Consider the following 24,361-nt stretch of genomic DNA (forward strand, 5'->3'; position numbering starts at 1 on the left):
CACCCGATGGGCATTACGAGTACCTAGTGATGCCCTTCGGGTTGTGCAACGCGCCGGCCGTCTTCCAGGAGTTAATCAATGAGGTGTTCAGGAAAGTGTTGGGGAAGTTTGTTCTGGTTTACTTGGACGATATACTGATCTTTTCGTCCAGTCTCTCTGAACATCGCCAGCATGTCAGATGGGTTTTAAAAAAGTTAAGACAGAATCAACTTTATGCAAAACTAGAGAAATGCCTCTTTGAGGTAGAGTCAGTAGCCTTCTTGGGGTACATTATCACCACATCTGGTCTCTCGATGGACCCAGGGAAGGTTTCGGCTGTCCTGGAGTGGCCTCAGCCTGTGGGGCTGAAGGCACTTCAGAGATTCCTGGGGTTTGCCAATTACTACAGAAGGTTCATTAAGGGGTACTCAACCATCATCGCTCCTCTCACCAGCCTCACCAGGAAAGGGGCTGACACTCATCACTGGTCACCAGAGGCTCATGCGGCCTTTTCGACCCTAAAGAAACTGTTCTGTTCTGCCCCGATACTGAGGCATGTTGATGTCGCCTTCCCCTTCATTGTGGAGGTTGATGCCTCAGAGGTGGGGGTGGGAGCTGTGTTATCTCAGAAGTCAGGCTTGCAAGGCAAGTTGCACCCATGTGCCTATTTTTCTCGCAGATTTTCACCCGCTGAGAAAAACTATGACATTGGCAACCGTGAGCTCCTGACCATCAAATTGGCATTTGAGGAATAGCGACACTGGTTAGAGGGTGCAGAACACATTATTACAGTTTATACAGATCACAAGAATTTGGAGTATATTGAGGGGGCTAAGAGACTTAGCCCTCGCCAGGCCCGGTGGTCCCTGTTTTTTGCAAGATTCAGATTTGTAATCACGTATACTCCCGGAAGTAAGAATGTCAAGGCCGATGCTCTCTCCCGGTGTTTTGAGCCCGAGTCAGTGCAGCCTGCAGTTCCTGAAACCATCCTACCCCCAAAGGTAGTTTTGGCAGCCACTGAGACATGGACAGATTGGACAGCCACGTTGAGTCCCTACCAACAGGATGTACCAGAGGGAAAGCCTGAGGGGGTCATGCTTGTGCCGTTGCCTTTCCGTTAGCAAATCCTACAATTATTTCATCCTCACAAGAATGCTGGTCATCCTGGAGCCACTAGAACTCAGGATCTACTAGCTAGATGTGTCTGGTGGCCTACTCTGCCTACAGATTGTAAGGAATTTGTAAGAGAGTGTGCTGTATGTGCAAGAAGTAAACCCTCTCGTCAGGCCCCCGTTGGCACTTTACAGTCCTTGCCAGTCCCCAATGAACCCTGGACTCATATTTCCATGGATTTTGTAGGTGAACTTCCTCGGTCTGAAGGCAAATCAGTCATTTGGGTGGTAGTGGACCGGTTCAGTAAGATGTCACACTTCGTCCCTCTGAAAGGACTCCCCTCAGCCCAGGAATTGGCTGATCTCTTCATCCTGCACATCTTCCGGCTGCATGGCATTCCGGAAAATGTAGAGTCAGATCGGGGAGTCCAATTTGTTTCAAAATTTTGGAGGGCCTTTTGCCATCAATTAGACATGGAACTCGCATTTTCATCAGGCTACCACCCACAGACCAACGGTCAGACCAAGAGAGTTAACCAATTGTTGGAACAATTTCTCAGGTGTTACGTTGCTGATGCGCAAACCGATTGGGTAAAGTTTTTGCCGTTTGCAGAGTTTGCGCACAACAACCTGAAGAGCTCTTCTTCTGGGTTCTCCCTATTCCAGGTGGTGTCAGGGAGATCACCTAAGTTTGCTCCTTTTTCAGTCGCTTCCACTCCTTTCCCAGCTCTGGAGGATTGGAAAAGGGCTCTGAAAGATATTTGGGCAATGGTTAAGCGGAACCTAGGGAAAGCTTTTCAAACCCAGAAGAAGCAGGCAGGTAAACATCGGTCTGTAGAGTGGAGATTCTCTCCAGGAGATTTGGTGTGGGTGTCCACTCGTCACTTGGCCGTAAAACAATTGTCACCCAAGTTGGGCCCTAAATTCATAGGACCTTTTCCAGTGGCCAAGAAAATCAATAATGTCACTTATGCCATTTATCTCCCAGCCAGTATGAAAGGTGTGAGATCATTTCATGTGTCCCTGTTGAAGCCAGCAGTGCAGGTGGACTCCTCTCCCCCCCTCCCCCCCCCCCCCCCCCCGTGTTGGTGGATGACCAACCAGAGTATGAGATTGAAAAGATTCTGGATTTTCGCCTGGTACAGAATTCGGTACAATATCTGATCCACTGGAAGGGATATGGCATAGAGGAGAGATCTTGGGTGCCAGATTGTCGCATGCATGCGGAAGAATTAAAGAAAGAGTTCCATGACTTACATCCTGGGAAGCCTGGTGGAGAGTGTCCGGAGTCCACTCCTGGGGGGGGGGGGGGGGGGGGGGGGGGTACTGTGAAAGATTGCGGAGAAGCCGCCGCTTGTGCTGGTAGTGAGGCGGCGGTTTCCGCGCACAGAGCGGCGGTTTCCTCACAGCAACATGCGTCTTTGTTATCTGGACCTAGTAGTGCACACAGATGGAGAGCAAGACAGGCTCTCCGTCCTTGTATTGATTACCGAGGGCTGAATAAGATCACAGTGAAAAACCGCTACTCGTTGCCTTTGATTGACGATTTGTTCACGCAGGTGGCCAATGCCAAGATTTTTTCCAAGCTAGATCTCAGGGGTGCATACAATCTAGTCCGTATCGGGGATGGTGACGAATGGAAGACGGCCTTCAACACACCCGATGGGCATTACGAGTACCTAGTGATGCCCTTCGGGTTGTGCAACGCGCCGGCCGTCTTCCAGGAGTTAATCAATGAGGTGTTCAGGAAAGTGTTGGGGAAGTTTGTTCTGGTTTACTTGGACGATATACTGATCTTTTCGTCCAGTCTCTCTGAACATCGCCAGCATGTCAGATGGGTTTTAAAAAAGTTAAGACAGAATCAACTTTATGCAAAAACTAGAGAAATGCCTCTTTGAGGTAGAGTCAGTAGCCTTCTTGGGGTACATTATCACCACATCTGGTCTCTCGATGGACCCAGGGAAGGTTTCGGCTGTCCTGGAGTGGCCTCAGCCTGTGGGGCTGAAGGCACTTCAGAGATTCCTGGGGTTTGCCAATTACTACAGAAGGTTCATTAAGGGGTACTCAACCATCATCGCTCCTCTCACCAGCCTCACCAGGAAAGGGGCTGACACTCATCACTGGTCACCAGAGGCTCATGCGGCCTTTTCGACCCTAAAGAAACTGTTCTGTTCTGCCCCGATACTGAGGCATGTTGATGTCGCCTTCCCCTTCATTGTGGAGGTTGATGCCTCAGAGGTGGGGGTGGGAGCTGTGTTATCTCAGAAGTCAGGCTTGCAAGGCAAGTTGCACCCATGTGCCTATTTTTCTCGCAGATTTTCACCCGCTGAGAAAAACTATGACATTGGCAACCGTGAGCTCCTGACCATCAAATTGGCGTTTGAGGAATAGCGACACTGGTTAGAGGGTGCAGAACACATTATTACAGTTTATACAGATCACAAGAATTTGGAGTATATTGAGGGGGCTAAGAGACTTAGCCCTCGCCAGGCCCGGTGGTCCCTGTTTTTTGCAAGATTCAGATTTGTAATCACGTATACTCCCGGAAGTAAGAATGTCAAGGCCGATGCTCTCTCCCGGTGTTTTGAGCCCGAGTCAGTGCAGCCTGCAGTTCCTGAAACCATCCTACCCCCAAAGGTAGTTTTGGCAGCCACTGAGACATGGACAGATTGGACAGCCACGTTGAGTCCCTACCAACAGGATGTACCAGAGGGAAAGCCTGAGGGGGTCATGCTTGTGCCGTTGCCTTTCCGTTAGCAAATCCTACAATTATTTCATCCTCACAAGAATGCTGGTCATCCTGGAGCCACTAGAACTCAGGATCTACTAGCTAGATGTGTCTGGTGGCCTACTCTGCCTACAGATTGTAAGGAATTTGTAAGAGAGTGTGCTGTATGTGCAAGAAGTAAACCCTCTCGTCAGGCCCCCGTTGGCACTTTACAGTCCTTGCCAGTCCCCAATGAACCCTGGACTCATATTTCCATGGATTTTGTAGGTGAACTTCCTCGGTCTGAAGGCAAATCAGTCATTTGGGTGGTAGTGGACCGGTTCAGTAAGATGTCACACTTCGTCCCTCTGAAAGGACTCCCCTCAGCCCAGGAATTGGCTGATCTCTTCATCCTGCACATCTTCCGGCTGCATGGCATTCCGGAAAATGTAGAGTCAGATCGGGGAGTCCAATTTGTTTCAAAATTTTGGAGGGCCTTTTGCCATCAATTAGACATGGAACTGGCATTTTCATCAGGCTACCACCCACAGACCAACGGTCAGACCAAGAGAGTTAACCAATTGTTGGAACAATTTCTCAGGTGTTACGTTGCTGATGCGCAAACCGATTGGGTAAAGTTTTTGCCGTTTGCAGAGTTTGCGCACAACAACCTGAAGAGCTCTTCTTCTGGGTTCTCCCTATTCCAGGTGGTGTCAGGGAGATCACCTAAGTTTGCTCCTTTTTCAGTCGCTTCCACTCCTTTCCCAGCTCTGGAGGATTGGAAAAGGGCTCTGAAAGATATTTGGGCAATGGTTAAGCGGAACCTAGGGAAAGCTTTTCAAACCCAGAAGAAGCAGGCAGGTAAACATCGGTCTGTAGAGTGGAGATTCTCTCCAGGAGATTTGGTGTGGGTGTCCACTCGTCACTTGGCCGTAAAACAATTGTCACCCAAGTTGGGCCCTAAATTCATAGGACCTTTTCCAGTGGCCAAGAAAATCAATAATGTCACTTATGCCATTGATCTCCCAGCCAGTATGAAAGGTGTGAGATCATTTCATGTGTCCCTGTTGAAGCCAGCAGTGCAGGTGGACTCCTCTCCCCCCCCCCCCCCCCCTGTGTTGGTGGATGACCAACCAGAGTATGAGATTGAAAAGATTCTGGATTCTCGCCTGGTACAGAATTCGGTACAATATCTGGTCCACTGGAAGGGATATGGCATAGAGGAGAGATCTTGGGTGCCAGATTGTCGCATGCATGCGGAAGAATTAAAGAAAGAGTTCCATGACTTACATCCTGGGAAGCCTGGTGGAGAGTGTCCGGAGTCCACTCCTGGGGGTGGGGGGGTACTGTGAAGGATTGCGGAGAAGCCGCCGCTTGTGCTGGTAGTGAGGCGGCGGTTTCCGCGCACAGAGCGGCGGTTTCCTCACAGCAACATGCGTCTGGGTTATCTGGACCTAGTAGTGCACACAGATGGAGAGCTACGCGCGCGCCGCAAGACGGGCTCTTTATGCCAATAGGAGAAGGGTCAGCTGATCGGGACGGTCAGCTGACCCCAGCTCAGCAGATGATTGGTTGATGGGAGCTGGGCGGCGCTGAGGAGCGCTTCACTGTATATATCTCTTGCTGTTCAGTTGCTGGTTGTCTGGCGTTGCGAATACCTATGTGTTAGCACTCAGACCTTAGTCAGATCCTTCAGTGTGGTGGAACCAGGTGGACCTGGGAATCCACACTTAGCCAGTTTACTGTGTATTATCTGTGTTATTCATTAGACCAGTTCGAGGGTGTAGAGACCACGGACCTCACACCCCAGACTAGGAATACTGTGTATCATCTGTGTTATTCACTAGACCAGTTCGAGGGTGTAGAGACCACGGACCTCACACCCCAGACTAGGAATACTGTGTATCATCTGTGTTATTCATTAGACCAGTTCAAAGGTGTAGAGACCACGGACCTCACACCCCAGACTAGGAATACTGTGTATCACCTGTGTTATTCATTAGACCAGTTCCAGGGTGTAGAGACCACAGACCTCACACCCCAGACTAGGAATACTGTGTATCATCTGTGTTATTCAATTAGACCAGTTCCAGGGTGTAGAGACCACGGACCTCACACCCAGACTAGGGAACTTGTGTTATCATTCTGTTATACATCAGACTAGTTCCAGGGTGTAGAGACCACAGACCTCACACCCAGACTAGGCATTGTTTGATATCTGGTATGACTTTGCTTTCCTGACTATTCCTCTGATCTCTGACTCGGTACCTTGCACTTCTGATATTCCGTTGCCAAACCCTGCTTGCCTTGGATACCGAATCAGCCTTCTGTCTTTGTACTTCATCTGTCTGTGTGTTGTCGACCCGGCCTGCCTGACCTGTCTGACTGTCACCCACCCCTTGGGTGCTCAGTCCTCCTGCAGGGGTCCCCTGCTTCTCAGAGGGGGCACTGCTGCTAACCAGTCAAGGTCTGCTCCCTCCTGGAGCCCTTGACTGCAGTAGAGTCTGTTTCTACTTATTGGACCACCTGCTACCCCGGTGGTCCGATCCATACTGTTACACCTAACACTTACACGCTTCAGGTGCCCAGAGGTTAGCGATATATCTGTATTATCGGTGATTCTGCAGATCATCAATAATCAGGTATATATCTGTTTTCTTGGTGATACTGCAGATCGCCAATAATCAGATTCTCTCTGCGTGCTGACACCCATCGTTACATATACATTTATGATGTCATGTTACTGCCCACTTTTTGTGTTGTATAAATTAAAGGTTTCACTGACAGCTCATCAGATATTATACTATAGACTACTTTTGGTCTAATAATATCTCCACATATGTGCAAAATAAATTGTATTCTTTTTAATTTGGAAACCGCTCAACGTTCTTGTTTTATATCTGAAAATTGAAATTTCTCCAACAGAAAAATAAGGGAAGGTTCACACACACATCCTTGGAAAACATCTGTGTTTTTTTAAACAGGCGATTGTTCATTTGCAATGTGCATTTTCAGAGCTGCGCGCATTCCACATGACGTGTGCACAACACAGTGTGCGGTTCAAAACTTTCGCATGTGCAGTTCAGAATGTGTGTTGCAGCTTAAGGCGGGGAGAAAGAAGGACTAGGGATGGGTAATGGGAGGAACAGCATCAGAAGATCAGTTCCCACTTATAACAGATCAGTTTGGCACAGAGCGAAATGGACAGTTCTGTCTCTGCTCTTTTTTAGCCTCACGTTTGCAGGAGGATGAGTTGCCCCATAGGCAGCTATGGGCAATGTATATGCTCATCTAGAAAAACGCAGCAAACTGATCGTATTTTTTTTTTTAGGACAACTGAAATGAAAAGAATATGGAGGCTGACATATTTATTTCCTTTTAAAGAGGAACTGTCGCGAAAATCTTAAAATTTAAAACACATACAAATAAGAAGTACGTCTCTTCCTGAGTAAAATGAGCCATAAATTACTTCCTTCCTATGTTGCTGGCATTTACTGTACAGTAAGTAGTAGAAATCTGACAGTACCGACAGGTTTTGGGCTAGTCCATCTCTCCATAGGGAATTCTCAGCATGGCTTTTATTCTTTATAAAGACATTCCCTGAAAAAGATTTATACAAAAATGCTGGCCAGCCTCCCTGCTCACCACACACTTTTTTGGCAGTTGACGGAGCAACTGCCATTCACTAAGTGCATTTTGAAAATAAAGAAGTCCCTGACAACCCCCCATGAGGAGATGGGCTAGCCCAAAACCTGTCGGTAATGTCAGATTTCTACTACTTACTGTAAGTGACAGCAACATAGGAGAAAAGTAATTTATGGCTCATTTTACTCTGGAAGAAATGTACTTTTTAATTGTATAAATTTACATATATTTTAAATTTTAATATTTTCGCGACAGAGGTCATTTAAACAATACTAGTTGCCTGGCTGTCCTGCTGATCTATTTGGCTGCAGTAGTATCTGAATCACACCAGAAACAAACATGCAGCTAATCTTGTCAGATCTGACAATAATGTCAGAAACACCTGATCTGCTGCATGCTTGTTCAGGGTCTATGGCTAAATGGATTAGAGGCAAAGGATCAGCAGGACTGCCAGGCAACTAGTATTGCTTAAAAGGAAATAAATATGGCAGCCTCCATATCCCTCTCACTTCATTTGTCCTTTAACAAGTGCAAGTGGATCCTATTTTTAACATTAGGCTCTACTTCCTGTGCTGAGCATAGCTGCAAAAAACGTACCAAAAGGGTACTTTTTTAACAAGTGGGAACTAAGTCTATGAAGAAGGTAATTTAGTTCACCATGGACTTCATTCAGTATTTTTTACCCTATCTCTTGGCTGTTGAAGTTGATTAGCACACTTTGTATTTATATATTAGGTTTGTTAATAACACAAGTATACAAAACTAGGTCTCAAATAATAAGCTTGATACTCATGAAATAGCTTATATTATGCTGAATACACACGGTGCGTTCGCGCACTCGATTTCCCGCTCGATTCCCGTTGCATGCGAATTGACCTAACGATCCATCGAAATCCAAATCGGACATGTTGGAAATTAACAAATCGACGGGAATCGAGCGGGAAATCGAGTGCGCGAACGCACCGTGTGTATCCAGCATTAGTCTGCTGGCAACATACATCACCCAACTTTTTTTGACATAAGACAAAAGGACACCTTCAAGACACAACTATCACATCTCTAGTCATGCCCCCACCACACCCCTAGTTACACATACCACAAATGAATAAGCAAAAATACACACTGGTCCTTTCTATCATCCTTAGCTATTTTTAACATTTGAAAATAAGAAATATTTAATTTTAAAGGGTGGAGATAAAGTTTAGAGATCATTAAACACATTTTCAATAGAAAAACATACATTTATGTAGATTTGCACATCACTCCTGAAAAAGGGACAAATTAAGTTTAGGGATCAGAGAGATTTAGTGCGTGCGTGACAAAGGGGATCAGGGAAATTTGGGCGCCCAATATTTGCTAGTAGAATTTCAGTAAAATGTATTGATAGTCTACATTTTAAAAGTGTAAATTACCATAGTAAAGATCGGTAAATAATACTTATAATTTACTACAACTTAACCTAACACTATTCTCACACAGAACCCTTCCTTACTGATGCCTAATGTTCACCAACCCCATACGCCTAAACCTTAAAAACCAAAGTAGGTCATCTCGGTGCTTAGTGCCGAAGCTGGGTACCGTCATAGCACTAGTGCTATTGCTGCGCATCCTGCACAAGAGTAATTCAAAGATCACCAGTCCCAGAATTACGTCTCCCTCTGAGTTGCTACAACTTAAGAGGGGGAAAAGCATTTAGTGCAGCAGGGTGAGCTGTCCGCCCCCGAGCTCACCTGCAGCCGAATTATACATATGTTTAAAAACACCCTCCCCCACCTAACCTTAACTGTCCCCCCCACTCCTAACCTTTAAAAACACCTCCCCCCCCCAAATGCCTAACCTAACCTTCCCCTTCTTTAAAACCACTTCAGCACCACAGGGTTTTTTGCTTAAAAACCAGAGCAATTTTCACATTTCAGCGCTCCTCCCATTCATTCACCAATAACTTTATTGCTACTCATCAGATGTAAATGATCTATATCTTGGTTGTTTTGCCACAAATTATGCTTTGTGAGGGTGATATTTGCTTTTAGTAATTATGTTATTATCTGTGCATTTTTAAAGGGAAAAATTTGAAATAAAAGTAAAAATACACTATTTCTCCATTTCAATCCACTATAGTTTTCAAATAAACAATGTTACCATAGGTAAAACCCACACATTGTATTTGCTAATTTGTCCTGGTTATCTCAACATTTAAATAATGTTCCTAGATCAATGTATGGCGATAATATATTAGTTGGGAATAAAGGAGTATTTTTTTCTGGTTTGTGTTTTTTGTTTTCTCATTGTACTCTATCAGTAATTAAAAGCCCTTATCTTCATGATTAACAGTAATACACTCTCATGGCATACATATTTTAAAAGCTAAGTCCCTAGAGTAACTATTTATGTATTCTCAATGCTGTCACTTTTGGTTTTTTTTACAAGTATTCATTTGGGGGTACAGAGTATATACAAATAACAGTTTTATTGCTTTTCATTCAGTTTTCCAGTAAAAAAAAAATCACATGACTTAGCCCTCAGTTGTCAAACAACACAAAATCTATTCTCTCACTTGTCACGGTTAAAATGATACCCTATATACATAATCAGATAGCTTGTTGGGCATACAGCACACTGTTAACCACAAGTACGCCTATCTACTCCCCTGATCCCCAGGTGAAGTTCTGTGGGGAGTAGATAAGCGTAGCAAGGGTTGCAAAGTGGTTAATTAAAATTAACCAACCCCTGTGGCAATTATAATAACGTTAGGGACAACATAATAAATTGTGGCTAGACAGTAAATTTGGGCATCTACACCGGCCAATAAATAGTGGGTTCTCCAAGGGTGCCTATGCATCAGGCGCAGGTGCCCAAATTTCACAGTATAGCTGCAAGTTTTAATGGCGAGTATGCAGCCGCCCAAGTTTCTCCCGATAGTGGGCACACAAATTTCGCCAGATCTTTTGTTTTGCATTGGTACTTAGGGCCTGTTTCCACTGGCGCGATTGCCGTGCCGAATCCGCAGTTTCCCCGCAGGCAAATCGCATGGGGAAACTCTGCCACAGGGTACAATGGTGCCACCAGCCGAAATCGCTTGCGCTAGCGATTCGGCCAACAATGCCATCCGAAATGGTGCAGGAGGCTGAGTCCCATAGCCGTTACAGGCACGGCTGATGAGATTCGTCTGCGTAGCCGCAGACCTGGAAGTGCCAACGCGTGCGGCTCAAGTGGAAACGGCCCTTCTTACATACAGAAAACTTTTTGAGGTACATTTATACATTGGCGACAGAACAGACTCAACCTTCACATGACATCATTTTATTTTGGTCTCCTGTTAAAATTATCTAAACGTCCCACTGCTTTGTCTGCCAGAAGGCACTGCACACTCAGAATGACATCCTGTCACAGAGTACTCCATGTCCAGCTGTTGTGTAAGGCACATGACAGAAGTTACGAACACTCGTCCTAAACAGCTGTGGCACAGTTACGTTCTGTTTGTTCAGGTTCATTATGTCATAGACTGGTGACTGGCATTACGTTCTGCGGAAGAAGACGCTGGAGGGACCGTCGCGCCACGCCCAGTCACGTGAACACACACCGCATTGAGGTGCCTCTTACGTAACCTTTTCATTGAAAGTAGTGTCCGCCCCGTCGCCAGCGCAGGCCTATGGAGACGCCAGTGTGTGAGTGACAGCAGCTGCTCCTTTCCCATCATGCCTCGCGAGGATGTTTGAATGGCGCATCCTGCAGTCGGAAGCGACCAGGCAGACCCCGCAGTGAAGTGAGGTTGAAAAGTGAGCGGAAGTCGGTGGAGTGGAGGTGTTCTGTTACCCCCCGTCGGGGCCATGAGCCGGTGAGACGTGTGTCCTGGTGCCTGGGTGCTGGAGTATGGCGAGTGTCTGGGGCGGCTGTGTTAGGCCCAGAAGTTTAGCTTCGCCTTAGTGATGGGCAGACATGGCTTGTTAGGCTGAAGTATAGACAGTGAATAACCGCTCTCCTGGTACTTTCCTCTTCAACTTGCACAAGAATGTCTACACATCATTCCAAGTTTCTCTCAGGTGAATAGGTGACTGTGGGCCACCTAAGTCTCTTCATGATCCTGGATCAAGTCTCTTTTAGGGGTAGTTTTGCTTTTATGTGTTCTGTGTACATGTGGTGTATTGGTGTTTAAAAGTTGTTCCCAAATGTGGGAGTAGATTGTTGTTGGGCTGGCGCACAACAAGAGCGGTTTTGAAAAGCGCTTGGCTAATTTATTTCAATGGGATGGTGCACACCAGAACTTTCCCCCCCCCCCCCCCCCCCCCCAAACGCAAACTCTGGTCCTGCAGCATTGCTGATTTCTGAGGCGATTCAGCCTCAATGTTAAGTATAAGAAAATTGGAAAATCGTTCGGAAAAGTTCTAGATCAGAGCAATTTTCCAAGTGTTTTTATTACAGAAGCTTTTCAGTTACAGCTCTACTGTAAAAAAAAAAAAAAAAAAAAGTAAACGCTCCAAAAATCGCTAGGCACTTGATTAGAATCGCTCTTAAAAATCACTTCAAAAAGTGCTGATCGTTTGTGATTACGCTAGCGCTTTCTGGTGTACACTGGCCATATAGAGGTATGTGCGCTCTATGATGACCAGCTAACTTGCTGTCAGTTTGGAGAAAGGTGTTAGGTCAGATTTTAGTTGCAGTATGTGTGCCGGTTGGATGGCTAGATCCTGTTATTAATGCATACATACAAAGTTGGATCTGAAAATTATGGGGAGAAATAAGCCTATGTCTCAATTTTATCTTTGCTTGGCAGGATCTAGAATTTGTGAGAGCTGAAAAGGAAAAGCACAGCTGAAAGCTAATTATTTTAACCTCCCTGGCGGTTTATTAAAATCCGCCAGGGGGCAGCAAATACGTGTTTTTTAAAAAAAATAAATTTCGTGTAGCGAGACAACGTCTCGCTACATGATAGCCGCTGCTCAGCGGCATCCCCCCAGCCGCTCCGATCGCCTTCAAAGAACGGGATCTCTTGGAGGGCTTCCTCCGTCGCCAGGGGAATCCGATCCACCCCACAGCGCTGCCTGGCACTGATTGGCCAAGCAGCGCACGGGGTCTCGCCTGGGGGGGCCCTGCATCGCGGCGGATTGGTGGCGGCGATCGGGTGAGACACGCAGCAAGCAAAGTGCTTGCTGCGTGTTTAAAAAAAAAAATTATTCAAATCGGCCCAGCGGGGCCTGAGCGGCGACCTCCAGCGGTAATGGACGTAACAATGCGTCCATACCGCTAATGGGGTTAAGGGTCCCATACACTGAGCCGATTAGCGGCTGATCGATTGCAAATTGATTGACTGGCCGATCGATTTGCGGCCGATTTCAATCGAGCTGACATGCTGGAAAATCTAGGTCGATCTGTTGAGATTGCTTATTTTGCATTGGACCTAATGGAAATCTGATGGCAAAAAATACCATCAGATCGATTTTTCAATAATTTCATACTGAAATCTATTGGAAATCTGTTCCTAGGTACACACCATACAATTTTCTGTTAGATTCTTCTGTTAGCTTTTTTCCATGTTGTAGGTAAATCTATCTGGCAGGTAAATCTAAGAGAAAATCTAACAGAAAATTGTATGGTGTGTACCTAAAAAATGTTCCTAAACACATCAGATAGATCATCAGATAGATTTCTGATCTATCTGCTGCTAATCTAACGAGTGTATGTCCACCTTAACCTGACCTTTTTTCTTAGTTAATCCAACAGGCATGTTTTAATTAATGTATTAGATTTACATGATTAGCTGTGTGCTAGTTTTCTTTAGGGGATGCAGGAGGAAACCTGATGGGGAACAGTTCTCCAATCACAGGACCCTCTTTCAGCACAAAGCATTGTGATTGGCCAAATAGTGTGGTTGGAGTTTACTACAACCTAGTGGAAACCAGCGCCCAAATTCTGGGTGATTTAGAGCAAGGGAATAAACATTAGTTTTGTATCTCATAACTAATCAGGAGACAAGCTGTCTCCTGATAGTCTAATCATGCCTTTTCAATTTAGCTACTGGAGTGGCCATGTGTTGCTATGAATGTAATAGCATGGACTGTGTCGGCACACTAAGTGATTGCAGCAGCGTAGTTTGCTTGTTAAAGTGGACCTGAACTTTTGTTGAGGACAGAAGGAACAGAGAAATGTACCCTGTATGTATTTAGAGAGTTTAGCCTGTCTAATCACAAATTGTAATTTGATTTCTCCTGGGTCAGCTGACTGCCACAGCAGATAAGCTAACTTGATGCACAGGATTTTAAAGAGGATCTGTACTGTCTGATTTGTACAGTAAAAAAAACATACCAATCGAGTCATTATGATCTCCTGGATCCCCCTTTGGGGTTTCTGCCGCGATCCTGGCTTTAAATTGCCAGTTTGAGGCAGTGTTTACAAACAAAAAACATGGCCGCTAACCCAGGGCTGCGGAGTTGGAGTCGAGGAGTCAGAGTTGTGGCAATTTTGGGCACCCGGAGTCGTGGTTTCATAAACTGAGTCTGAGTCGGGAGTCTGATGATTTTTGTACAAAATCTACAGCCCCGTTAAGTATTACACTAAGGAGTTGGAGCCATTTTGGGTACCCGGAGTCGGGAGTCGTGGTTTTAAAAACTGAGGAGTCTGATTTGGAAGATTTTTGTACCGACTCCACAGCCCTGCGCTAACCAGTAAGGTGTGTGTGTGTGTGTGTGTGTGTGTGTGTGTGTGCGCGCATTTCTATATCACACTCACTCACCTAAAGCATTATTAGGGACACCATACTAATATGGTGTTTGACTCAATTTCGCCTTCAGAGCTGCCTTAATTCTACGTGGCATTGATTCAACAAGGTGCTGAAAGCATTCTTTAGAAATGTTGGCACATATGGATAGGATAGCATCTTGCAGTTGATGGAGATCTGTGACTATGGGGGCCATTTTAGTACAGTGAACTCCTTGTCATGTTCAAGAAACCAATTTGAAATGATTCGTGCTTTGTGACATGATGGAAGTAGCCATCAGAGGATGGGTACATGATGGACATGGTCAGAAACCAGGGCTGTGGAGTCGGTACAAAAATCTTCCGACTCCTCAGTTTCTGAAACCACGACTCTGACTCCGGGTACCCAAAATTGCTCAGACTTCGACTCCGACTCCTTAGTCTAATACTTAACAGGGCTGTGGATTTTGTACAAAAATCATGCGGCTCCGACTCCTCAGTTTCTGAAAACCACGACTCCCGGGTGCCCAAAATTGCCCCGACTCAAACTCCACAGCCCTGTCAAACAATGCTCAGGTAGCCTGTGGCATTTAAACGATGCCCAAATGGCACTAAGGGGCCTAAAGTGTGCCAAGAAAACACCCCCCCCCCCCCCCACACACACACACACCATTACACCACCAGCCTGCATAGTGGTAGCTAGGGTTGCCGCGATATACCAGTATTACGATATATCGCGGTTTGTTTGTGCACGGTATCCATACCGTGCACAATCTCGTTTTTACCGGTTTTAGGGGGCGGGTGACCGGGAGGGCAGGGCGATGTAGCGGCTGGGTTGCGACGCAGCGACGAGCGCACGAACAGCGGTGGGGATACAAATACTTGCGAGAAGCCAGCTCCATCCTTCACAATGTACCCGGGCTTCATTGTACTTCCTGTTCTTGCATCACATTTCCTCGAAACAGCGCCCCCTGGGTGCTATTACAAGATGATGCAAGAACGTGAAGTACAATGAAAGCCCGTACATCGGTGAAGGACCTGGCTGCCAGCATGTGAGTATTTATCCCTGCTGCTGCGTCCCCTCTCCATCCCCCCGACTCTCTGTGCTGCAGCCACCTATTTCTGGCTACCTATGCTGCGAGCACCTTCTACTGACTACACCCATCCCTGGCTACCTATGCTGTGAGCACCTACTACTGGCAACACTTGTCCCTGGCTACCTATCCTGCGAGCACCTACTACTGACTACACCCTGTCCCTGGCTACCTATCCTGCGAGCACCTACTACTGACTACACCCTGTCCCTGGCTACCTATCCTGCGAGCACCTACTACTGACTACACCCTGTCCCTGGCTACCTATCCTGCGAGCACCTACTACTGACTACACACTGTCCCTGGCTACCTATGCTGCGAGCACCTACTACTGGCTACACCTGTCACTGGCTACCTATGCTGCGAGCACCTACTACTGGCTACACCAGTCACTGGCTACCTATGCTGCGAGCACCTACTACTGGCTACACCCATCAGTGGCTACCTATGCTGCGAGCACCTACTACTGGCTACACCTGTCCCTGGCTACCTATACTGCCTGCCACCTATTGCTGGCTACCTATACTGCGGTCACCTATTACTGGCTACCTATGCTTCGGCCACCTACTACTGGCTACACCTATCCCTGGCTACCTTTGCTGCGAGCACCTACTACTGACTACACCTGTCACTGGCTACCTATGCTGCGAGCACCTACTACTGGCTACACCTGTCACTGGCTACCTATGCTGCGGCCACCTACTACTGGCTACACCTATCCCTGGCTACCTTTGCTGCGAGCACCTACTACTGACTACACCTGTCACTGGCTACCTATGCTGCGAGCACCTACTACTGGCTACACCAGTCGCTGGCTACCTATGCTGCGAGCACCTACTACTGGCTACACCCATCACTGGCTACCTATGCTGCGAGCACCTACTACTGGCAACGCTTGTCCCTGGCTACCTATGCTGCGAGCACCTACTACTGGCTACACCTGTCCCTGGCTACCTATACTGCGGCCACCTATTGCTGGCTACCTATACTGCGGTCACCTATTACTGGCTACACCTATCCCTGGCTACCTATGCTTCGGCCACCTACTACTGGCTACACCTATCCCTGGCTACCTATGCTTCGGCCACCTACTACTGGCTACACCTATCCCTGGCTACCTATGCTTCGGCCACCTACTACTGGCTACACCTATCCCTGGCTACCTATGCTTCGGCCACCTACTACTGGCTACACCTATCCCTGGCTACCTATGCTTCGGCCACCTACTACTGGCTACACCTATCCCTGGCTACCTATGCTTCGGCCACCTACTACTGGCTACACCTATCCCTGGCTACCTATGCTTCGGCCACCTACTACTGGCTACACCTATCCCTGGCTACCTATGCTTCGGCCACCTACTACTGGCTACACCTATCCCTGGCTACCTATGCTTCGGCCACCTACTACTGGCTACACCTATCCCTGGCTACCTATGCTTCGGCCACCTACTACTGGCTACGCCTATCCCTGGCTACCTATGCTGCGGCCACCTACTACTAGCTACGCCTATCCCTCTCTACCTATGCTGCGGCCACCTACTACTGGCTACAGGGGGGCCCGGGTCAAAACAATTGTACTATACCGTCATACCGTGGTATTTTTTTTTTTTTTGGGCGGTTATACCGTGGAATTTCATACCGTTGCAACCCTAGTGGTAACAAGGCATGATAGATCCATGTTCTCATTCTGTTTACGCCAAATTCTGACTGTCGACACTCATCAGACCAGGCAACATTTTTCCAGTCTTCAACTATCCAATTTTGGTGAACTTGTACAAATTGTAGCCTCTTTTTTTCCTACTTGTAGTGGAGATGAGTGGTACCCGGTGGGATCTTCTGCTGTTGTAGCCCATTCACCTCAAGGTTGTTCGTGTTGTGGCTTCACAAATGCTTTGCTTTGCATACCTCGGTTGTAACGGGTATTTCAGTCATTGTTGCTCTTCTATCAGCTTGAATCAGTCGGCCCATTCTCCTCTGACCTCTAGCATCAACAAGGCATTTTCGCCCACAGGACTGCCGCATACTGGATGTTTTTCCCTTTTCACACCATTCTTTGTAAACCCTAGAAATGGTTGTGCGTGAAAATCCCAGTAACTGAGCGGATTGTGAAATACTCAGACTGGCCCATCTGGCACCAACAACCATTGCTTAAATCGCTTTTCTTTCGCATTCTGACATTCAGTTTTGAGTTCAGGAGATTGTCTTGACCAGGACCACACCCTAAATGCATTGAAGCAACTGCCATGTGATTGGCTCAGGGTTGTGGAGTCGGCTCAATTTTGGGTACCCGGAGTCAGTGATTTCATAAACGTCGGGAGTCTGAGTCGGATGATTTTTGTACAAAATCCACAGCCCTGGTAAGTGTTAGACTAAGGAGTTGGAGTCAAGGAGTCGGAGTCATTTTGGGTACCCGGAGTCTGAGTTGGAGTCGGTGATTTCATAAACTGAGTTGGAAGATTTTTGTACCGACTCCACAGCCCTGGATTGGTTGATTAGATAATTGCATTAATGAGAAATTGAACAGGTGTTCCTAATAATCCTTTTAGTTGAGTGTATATCTCATGTTACAGTATATTACAGGTTTTTATTACATAGTGAATTATCTGCACTCCAGTCTGGGATTCTCACAGTTTCTAAGCATGTTTCTCAGCAACTCTCTCCCCCCTCAGACTTACAAACTGCATGACACAGACAAGCTGTCTGTGAGAAATAAACATAGCGCACAGAGCCTGCAGGGGGCATGCATAGCTGGTATTCATTACAACAGAGACAGCCCATTCATCTCTGGGTCGACAAAGCTTGACAAAGAAAAGATTAGGTATATTACAGAGATAGTGCAACTAGAAATGCTGCAGTAATCTAGACCACATTAGAACAGGTATAGGAACTTATAGGATAGAAGAAAGAAGGCTGAACATTTTGTTACATAGTCTCTTTAAAGAGTAACTGTCGGGCATAAAATCAAAAATCCAATTCTTTATTTTTATCTGGTAAACAAAGTAATAAGGATGCTAATCGGGCAATCCAAAAGTTAAAATCACTATTACTTTTCTTGTTGATAAATTATCATCCACCAGTTTACATGACTCTTATTTAGTACACAGAAAATTTGGTACACAAAAGAGAAGTTGCAGGGGTTGCTGGGTTGTTACACACACCACACACCACACACCACACACACACACACACACACACACACACACACACACACACACACACACACACACACACACACACACACACACACACACACACACACACACACACACACACACACACACACACACACACACACACACACACACACACACACCCCTCCTCTTTAGAGGGACTCCGAGCAGTAACTAAAATCAAAATCTGAACTTACCTGGGGCTTTCTCCAGCCCACCGTAGGTCGGGAGGTCCCTCGGCATCCTTCTGGCTCTTCTCCCAGGCCCTGCTCAGAAATGGCTCCCGGCGACACTGGGCCCGAGTGTCTGGCTCCTTCTTCCTGAAAGATCATGTCAGTTGTCACCACGCCGGCCGCCTCGCGTCATCACGGCGGCCGGTGTGACAGTACTCCCGGAGACTGGACATAGATTTTAATTCAAAGCCTTCCTGCTGCAGGTTAGAATAACGTGGGAAGCATGGTGGCGTATTGGTTAGCGCTCTCGCCTTGCAGCGCTGGGTCCCCAGTTCGAATCCCAGCCAGGCCAACATCTGCAAGGAGTTTATATGTTCTCCCTATGTCTGCGTGAGTTTCCTCTGGGTACTCCAGTTTCCTCCCACATCCCAAAAACCATACAGATAAGTTAATTGGCTTCACTCCAAATTGGCCCTAAATTACGATACATGCACTACACGATACATACAGAGACGTATGACTATGGTAGGGCCTAGATTGTGACGACCTTTGAGGGATAGTTAGTGACAAGACAATATACTCTACAGGGCTGCTCAATATGTTAGCGCTATATAAATATTTAAATGAAACGTGATCGGTTACAATGCTGAGATGTGAGCAGCCCCATAGAATTGGATGGGCAATGAGATGACATGCAAAATTATTCTGCAACGCAACTGATGCACTGTGAACCTAGCCTTATGGTTAGGCCTCTGTTTAGGAGGCTCTCAGTGGATGGCAATGGTTAGCTGTATGGACAGAAAAGGGGATAACATGAAGGGGGCATGATTCTGTGTGAGGAAGGGTTTGAACTCAAAGGGAATGTTAGGTGTCAGGAGAAGGGAGTTGATAAGGATATTTGTAACAAGCAGCTGTATGATGGGTGAACAAAGCTGAAACTGTCACTGGAAAAACATGCAGTTGAATTATCTATCATCTTCTGCACTAGGGATGGTCAGTGAGATGCAAATATGGGTTGATGCAGTTTTGTGAAAGTTTTGTATGCAAACACATGTAGCTTGAAAATGGACCAATTGAATTCTGCTTTCATAGTAAACAATGTCTGGCACTTCCACATACGCTTCTACAATACTTTTTGTGTGCAGTTCTGTGTACTGGACCATTCAATGTTTTGAATGAGGTCTATGCGTAAAACCAGACACACAGTTGCTGCGTGTTGCAGTACTGATGCACTGTCACCTGCAACTTATAGTTGGGGGTCTAACCAAACTCAAAATAATACAAACACCAGCAAAATTTCTACACTGACACGCATTTTATGTAGTGTAGTAGGGTGTGTGGTCTCCTCTTGCAAAGCATCTGTCCTCTTGTTAGGAACGCAGCGCTGCATTACATTTCTGGTACTTCTTAGTCCCATAAACTAATGCTAGGTGGCACAGGTAGATTCTGATTCTTGATGCAGATCAAGAGAAAAAAAGATACTTATCTGAGAGGTAAGGCCTATACAGCCGCCTCTCCCGGTGCCCTCGGTGCAGCGCTTGCTCCTGTGTTTTAATCCCCTGCTGAAGGGGACTTCGGGAACAGAGTCCTCCTGAAGACAGGCAGCTCCATACTGCACAGCCGCGAGTGCAGTATGGAGCAGCCTCTTTTCAGAAGCACTCAGGCTCCTGAAGACTTTCTGAAGCCTTTGGCAGTGGAGGGAGCAGTATTTGACCAAATTGGTTAAATACTGCTCCTGGGGACAGCGCTGCCCCGAGGGACTGGGAGAGGAGCGGGAAGGCTCTATAGGACCCAGAGCCTTCACTCTCCTTGGGTAAGTATCGTTGTTTTTTTCACACAGTTCCCATTGACTTTAAGTGCTGCATATGTGTCAGGAGTCAGGTCATGCCACTCTCTGCCTGCTGGTGGCAACATTGACTTGAACTTTGATGAACTTCCTTTATTCCCAGGTGGCTCTGGGGTCTGTGTGTCCTGGACTTTCTCTGTTCCACCATTAGGTGGCTCTACACTGTTTGGAAATGGCTCTGCCTTTGCAAGGTTGCTCTATATGGACTGTGCATCTCAATTATACAACAGGTGTGTCCTCATAAAATGGCCCTGCAAGATGTAACCTGTGCCAGAACTTTGTCCTTACAGGCTTGAGTATCTGGACAACCCTGGTTCCTTGTTATCCTTTATTCCTGTATCTGTTACTCTGTTATTGAACATCTTTTCTGTCTGACCTCGATTCCTGCTTGCTCCTTTTGTACCGTGATTGCTCGATTATTGCCGAATTTATGCTCGTTCTGACCGTGACTTCTGCCTGCCGCCTTGCACTGCGATTGGTGTATATATTCATCTTGTATGTATGTGTATATACAGTATTTCGTTAGATAGGGTTTTTTTTTTTTTTGTATGGTGTGTGTATGCATATGGTGGTTGCTACATTGTATCTAGTTGTCAACGCATTTCCTGATTGTTTGTATATAGTTTATGCATGCGGGCGCAGTGAATTTGCATAATGTATGCCCGATTGTTAATAAACGTTTTTGCATGGTATTTTCTGCCTCAGTGTCTGTGTTGCTGCAAACTGCAATCAATCCGTTTCTCTGTTCATGTTTGTGACAAATTTTAAGGTGTTCTGTGGAGGGGCTCAAAAAACGACACTTAACTGGGGCTTCTATCGGCCCCCTGCAACTGTCATGTTCCGCGCAGTCCTCCTACGATCTTCCTTTCCTCTGGATCCTATCAAGGCTATCCCGTCCTCCTCCATCCCATGGTGGTCTTGCTGAGCCCCTCTGAACAGTGAGCATGTAAATATTTGCTTTCCCAGCACCTGAGCAGTAGAGTGGACCTGACTGGGATCGGCTATTTCCGCCTTATACCGAGCCGATGGCCACTACTGCGCTGGAGCTGGGGAAGGTAAATATTGCAGGCGCTACTGACAAATTGTAGGCTGTGGCTTCAGAGGGGCCCAGTGAGACCACCAGGAGATGGAGGAGGTAAGTACCCCAGGGGCACTTTTTTTTTTTTTCTTTTCATGTAGCGAGACAAAGTCTCGCTACATGATAGCCGCTGCTCAGCGGCATCCCCCCAGCCCCTCCGATCGCCATGGCGACGGGGCGGGATGACGTCACCGACGTCATCGACGTCGTGACGTCAAAGGGGATTCCTATCCACCCCATAGAGCTGCCTGGCACTGATTGGCCAGCCAGCGCACGGGGTCTGGGGGGGGGCGGCTGCGGCGCGACGGATATCGGCGGGTAGCGGCGTCGATCGGGCACTGCACGCAGCTAGCAAAGTGCTAGCTGCGTGCAGCAAAAAAAAAAAATTATGCAAATCGGCCCAGCGGGGCCTGAGCGGTGCCTTCCGGCGGCATAACCCGAGCTCAGCTCGGGCTTACCGCCAGGAAGGTTAAGGACCGGCCACTTTTTTTTCCATTCAGACCACTGCAGCTTTCACGGTTTATTGCTCGCTCATACAACCTACCACCTAAATGAATTTTGGCTCCTTTTCTTGTCACTAATAAAGCTTTCTTTTGGTGCTATTTGATTGCTCCTGCGATTTTTACTTTTTATTATATTCATCAAAAAAGACATGAATTTTGGCAAAAAAATGATTTTTTTAACTTTCTGTGCTGACAGTTTTCAAATAAAGTAAAATTTCTGTATACATGCAGCGCGAAAAATGTGGACAAACATGTTTTTGATAAAAAAAAAAAAACCCATTCAGTGTATATTTATTGGTTTGGGTAAAAGTTATAGCGTTTACAAACTATGGTGCAAAAAGTGAATTTCCCATTTTCAAGCATCTATGACTTTTCTGACCCCCTGTCATGTTTCATGAGGGGCTAGAATTCCAGGATAGTATAAATACCCCCCAAATGACCCCATTTTGGAAAGAAGACATCCCAAAGTATTCACTGAGAGGCATAGTGAGTTCATAGAATATATTATTTTCCGTCACAAGTAAGCGGAAAATGACACTTTGTGACCCAAAAAAAAAAACTTGCGACAAAAAAAAATGAAATCTGCCACGGACTCACCATGCCCCTTTCTGAACACCTTGAAGGGTCTACTTTCCAAAATGGGGTCATTTGTGGGGTGTGTTTACTGTCCTGACATTTTGGGGGGTGCTAAATTGTAAGCACCCCTGTAAAGCCTAAAGGTGCTCATTGGACTTTGAACCCCTTAGCGCAGTTAGGCTGCAAAAAAGTGCCACACATGTGGTATTGCCGTACTCAGGAGAAGTAGTATAATGTGTTTTGGGGTGTATTTTTACACATACCCATGCTGGGTGGGAGAAATATCTCTGTAAATGACAATTTGTTAATTTTTTTTTACACACAATTGTCCATTTACAGAGATCTTTCTCCCACTCAGCATGGGTATGTGTAAAAATACACCCCAAAACACATTATACTACTTCTCCTGAGTACGGCGATACCACATGTGTGGCACTTTTTTGCACCCTAACTGCGCTAAAGGGCCCAAAGTCCAATGAGTACCTTTAGGATTTCACAGGTCATTTTGAGAAATTTCGTTTCAAGACTACTCCTCACGGTTTAGGGCCCCTAAAATGCCAGGGCAGTATAGGAACCCCACAAATGACCCCATTTTAGAAAGAAGACACCCCAAGGTATTCCGTTAGGAGTATGGTGAGTTCATAGAAGATTTTATTTTTTGTCACCAGTTAGCGGAAAATGACACTTTGTGAAAAAGCACAATTAAAATCAATTTCCGCTAACTTGTGAGAAAAAAATAAAAACTTCTATGAACTCACCATACTCCTAACGGAATACGTTTGGGTGTCTTCTTTCTAGAATGGGGTCATTTGTGGGGTTCCTATACTGCCCTGGCATTTTAGGGGCCCTAAACCGTGAGGAGTAGTCTTGAAACAAAAATGACCTGTGAAATCCTAAAGGTACTCATTGGACTTTGGGCCCCTTAGCGCAGTTAGGCTGCAAAAAAGTGCCAATCATGTGGTATCGCCGTACTCGGGAGATGTTGTATAATGTGTTTTGGGGTGTATTTTTACACATACCCATGCTGGGTGGGAGAAATACCTCTGTAAATGACAATTGTTTGATTTTTTTTTTTTACACACAATTGTCCATTTACAGAGAGATTTCTCCCACCCAGCATGGGTATGTGTAAAAATACACACCAAAACACATTATACTACTTCTCCTGAGTACGGCGATACCACATGTGACACTTTTTTGCAGCTTAGGTGCGCTAAGGGGCCCAACGTCCTAATCACAGGTCATTTTGAGGCATTTGTTTTCTAGACTACTCCTCACGGTTTAGGGCCCCTAAAATGCCAGGAACCCCACAAGTGACCCCATTTTAGAAAGAAGACACCCCAAGGTATTCCGTTAGGTGTATAGCGAGTTCATAGAAGATTTTATTTTTTGTCACAAGTTAGTGAAAAATGACACTTTGTGAAAAAAAAACAAAAATCAATTTCCGCTAACTTTTGACAAAAAATAAAATCTTCTATGAACTCGCCATACACCTAACAGAATACATTGGGGTGTCTTTTTTCTAAAATGGGGTCCGTTTCTGGGGTTCCTATACCGCCCTGGCATTTTACGGGCCCAAAACCGTGAGTAGTCTGGAAACCAAATGTCTCAAAATGACTGTTCAGGGGTATAAGCATCTGCAAATTTTGATGACAGGTGGTCTATGAGGGGGTGAATTTTGTGAAACCGGTCATATGCAGGGTGGCCTTTTAGATGCCAGGTTGTATTGGGCCTGATCTGATGGATAGGAGTGCTAGGGGGGTGACAGGAGGTGATTGATGGGTGT

General features: G+C 46.2%; 1 protein-coding gene across 2 annotated transcripts in view; it reads left to right on the plus strand.

The window, feature by feature from the left end:
• The first annotated feature begins 11,038 nt into the window (after positions 1-11,038).
• The window catches only part of KATNBL1 (katanin regulatory subunit B1 like 1), a 58,559-nt gene continuing 45,236 nt past the window's right edge, over positions 11,039-24,361 (plus strand). Inside the window, exon 1 of one of the 2 annotated variants that reach the window (XM_068251663.1) lies at positions 11,039-11,278. Coding sequence is in view for 1 of the 2 variants with exons in the window: in XM_068251662.1 (XP_068107763.1) it covers positions 11,453-11,483 (31 nt within the window). In the remaining variant the exon portion in view is untranslated. Of the gene's footprint in view, positions 11,279-11,331; positions 11,484-24,361 lie in introns of those variants that run through there. The other variant, XM_068251662.1, reaches the window with a different exon arrangement.

Source organism: Hyperolius riggenbachi, chromosome 9 (assembly GCF_040937935.1).
Source record: "Hyperolius riggenbachi isolate aHypRig1 chromosome 9, aHypRig1.pri, whole genome shotgun sequence".
NCBI lineage: Eukaryota > Metazoa > Chordata > Amphibia > Anura > Hyperoliidae > Hyperolius > Hyperolius riggenbachi.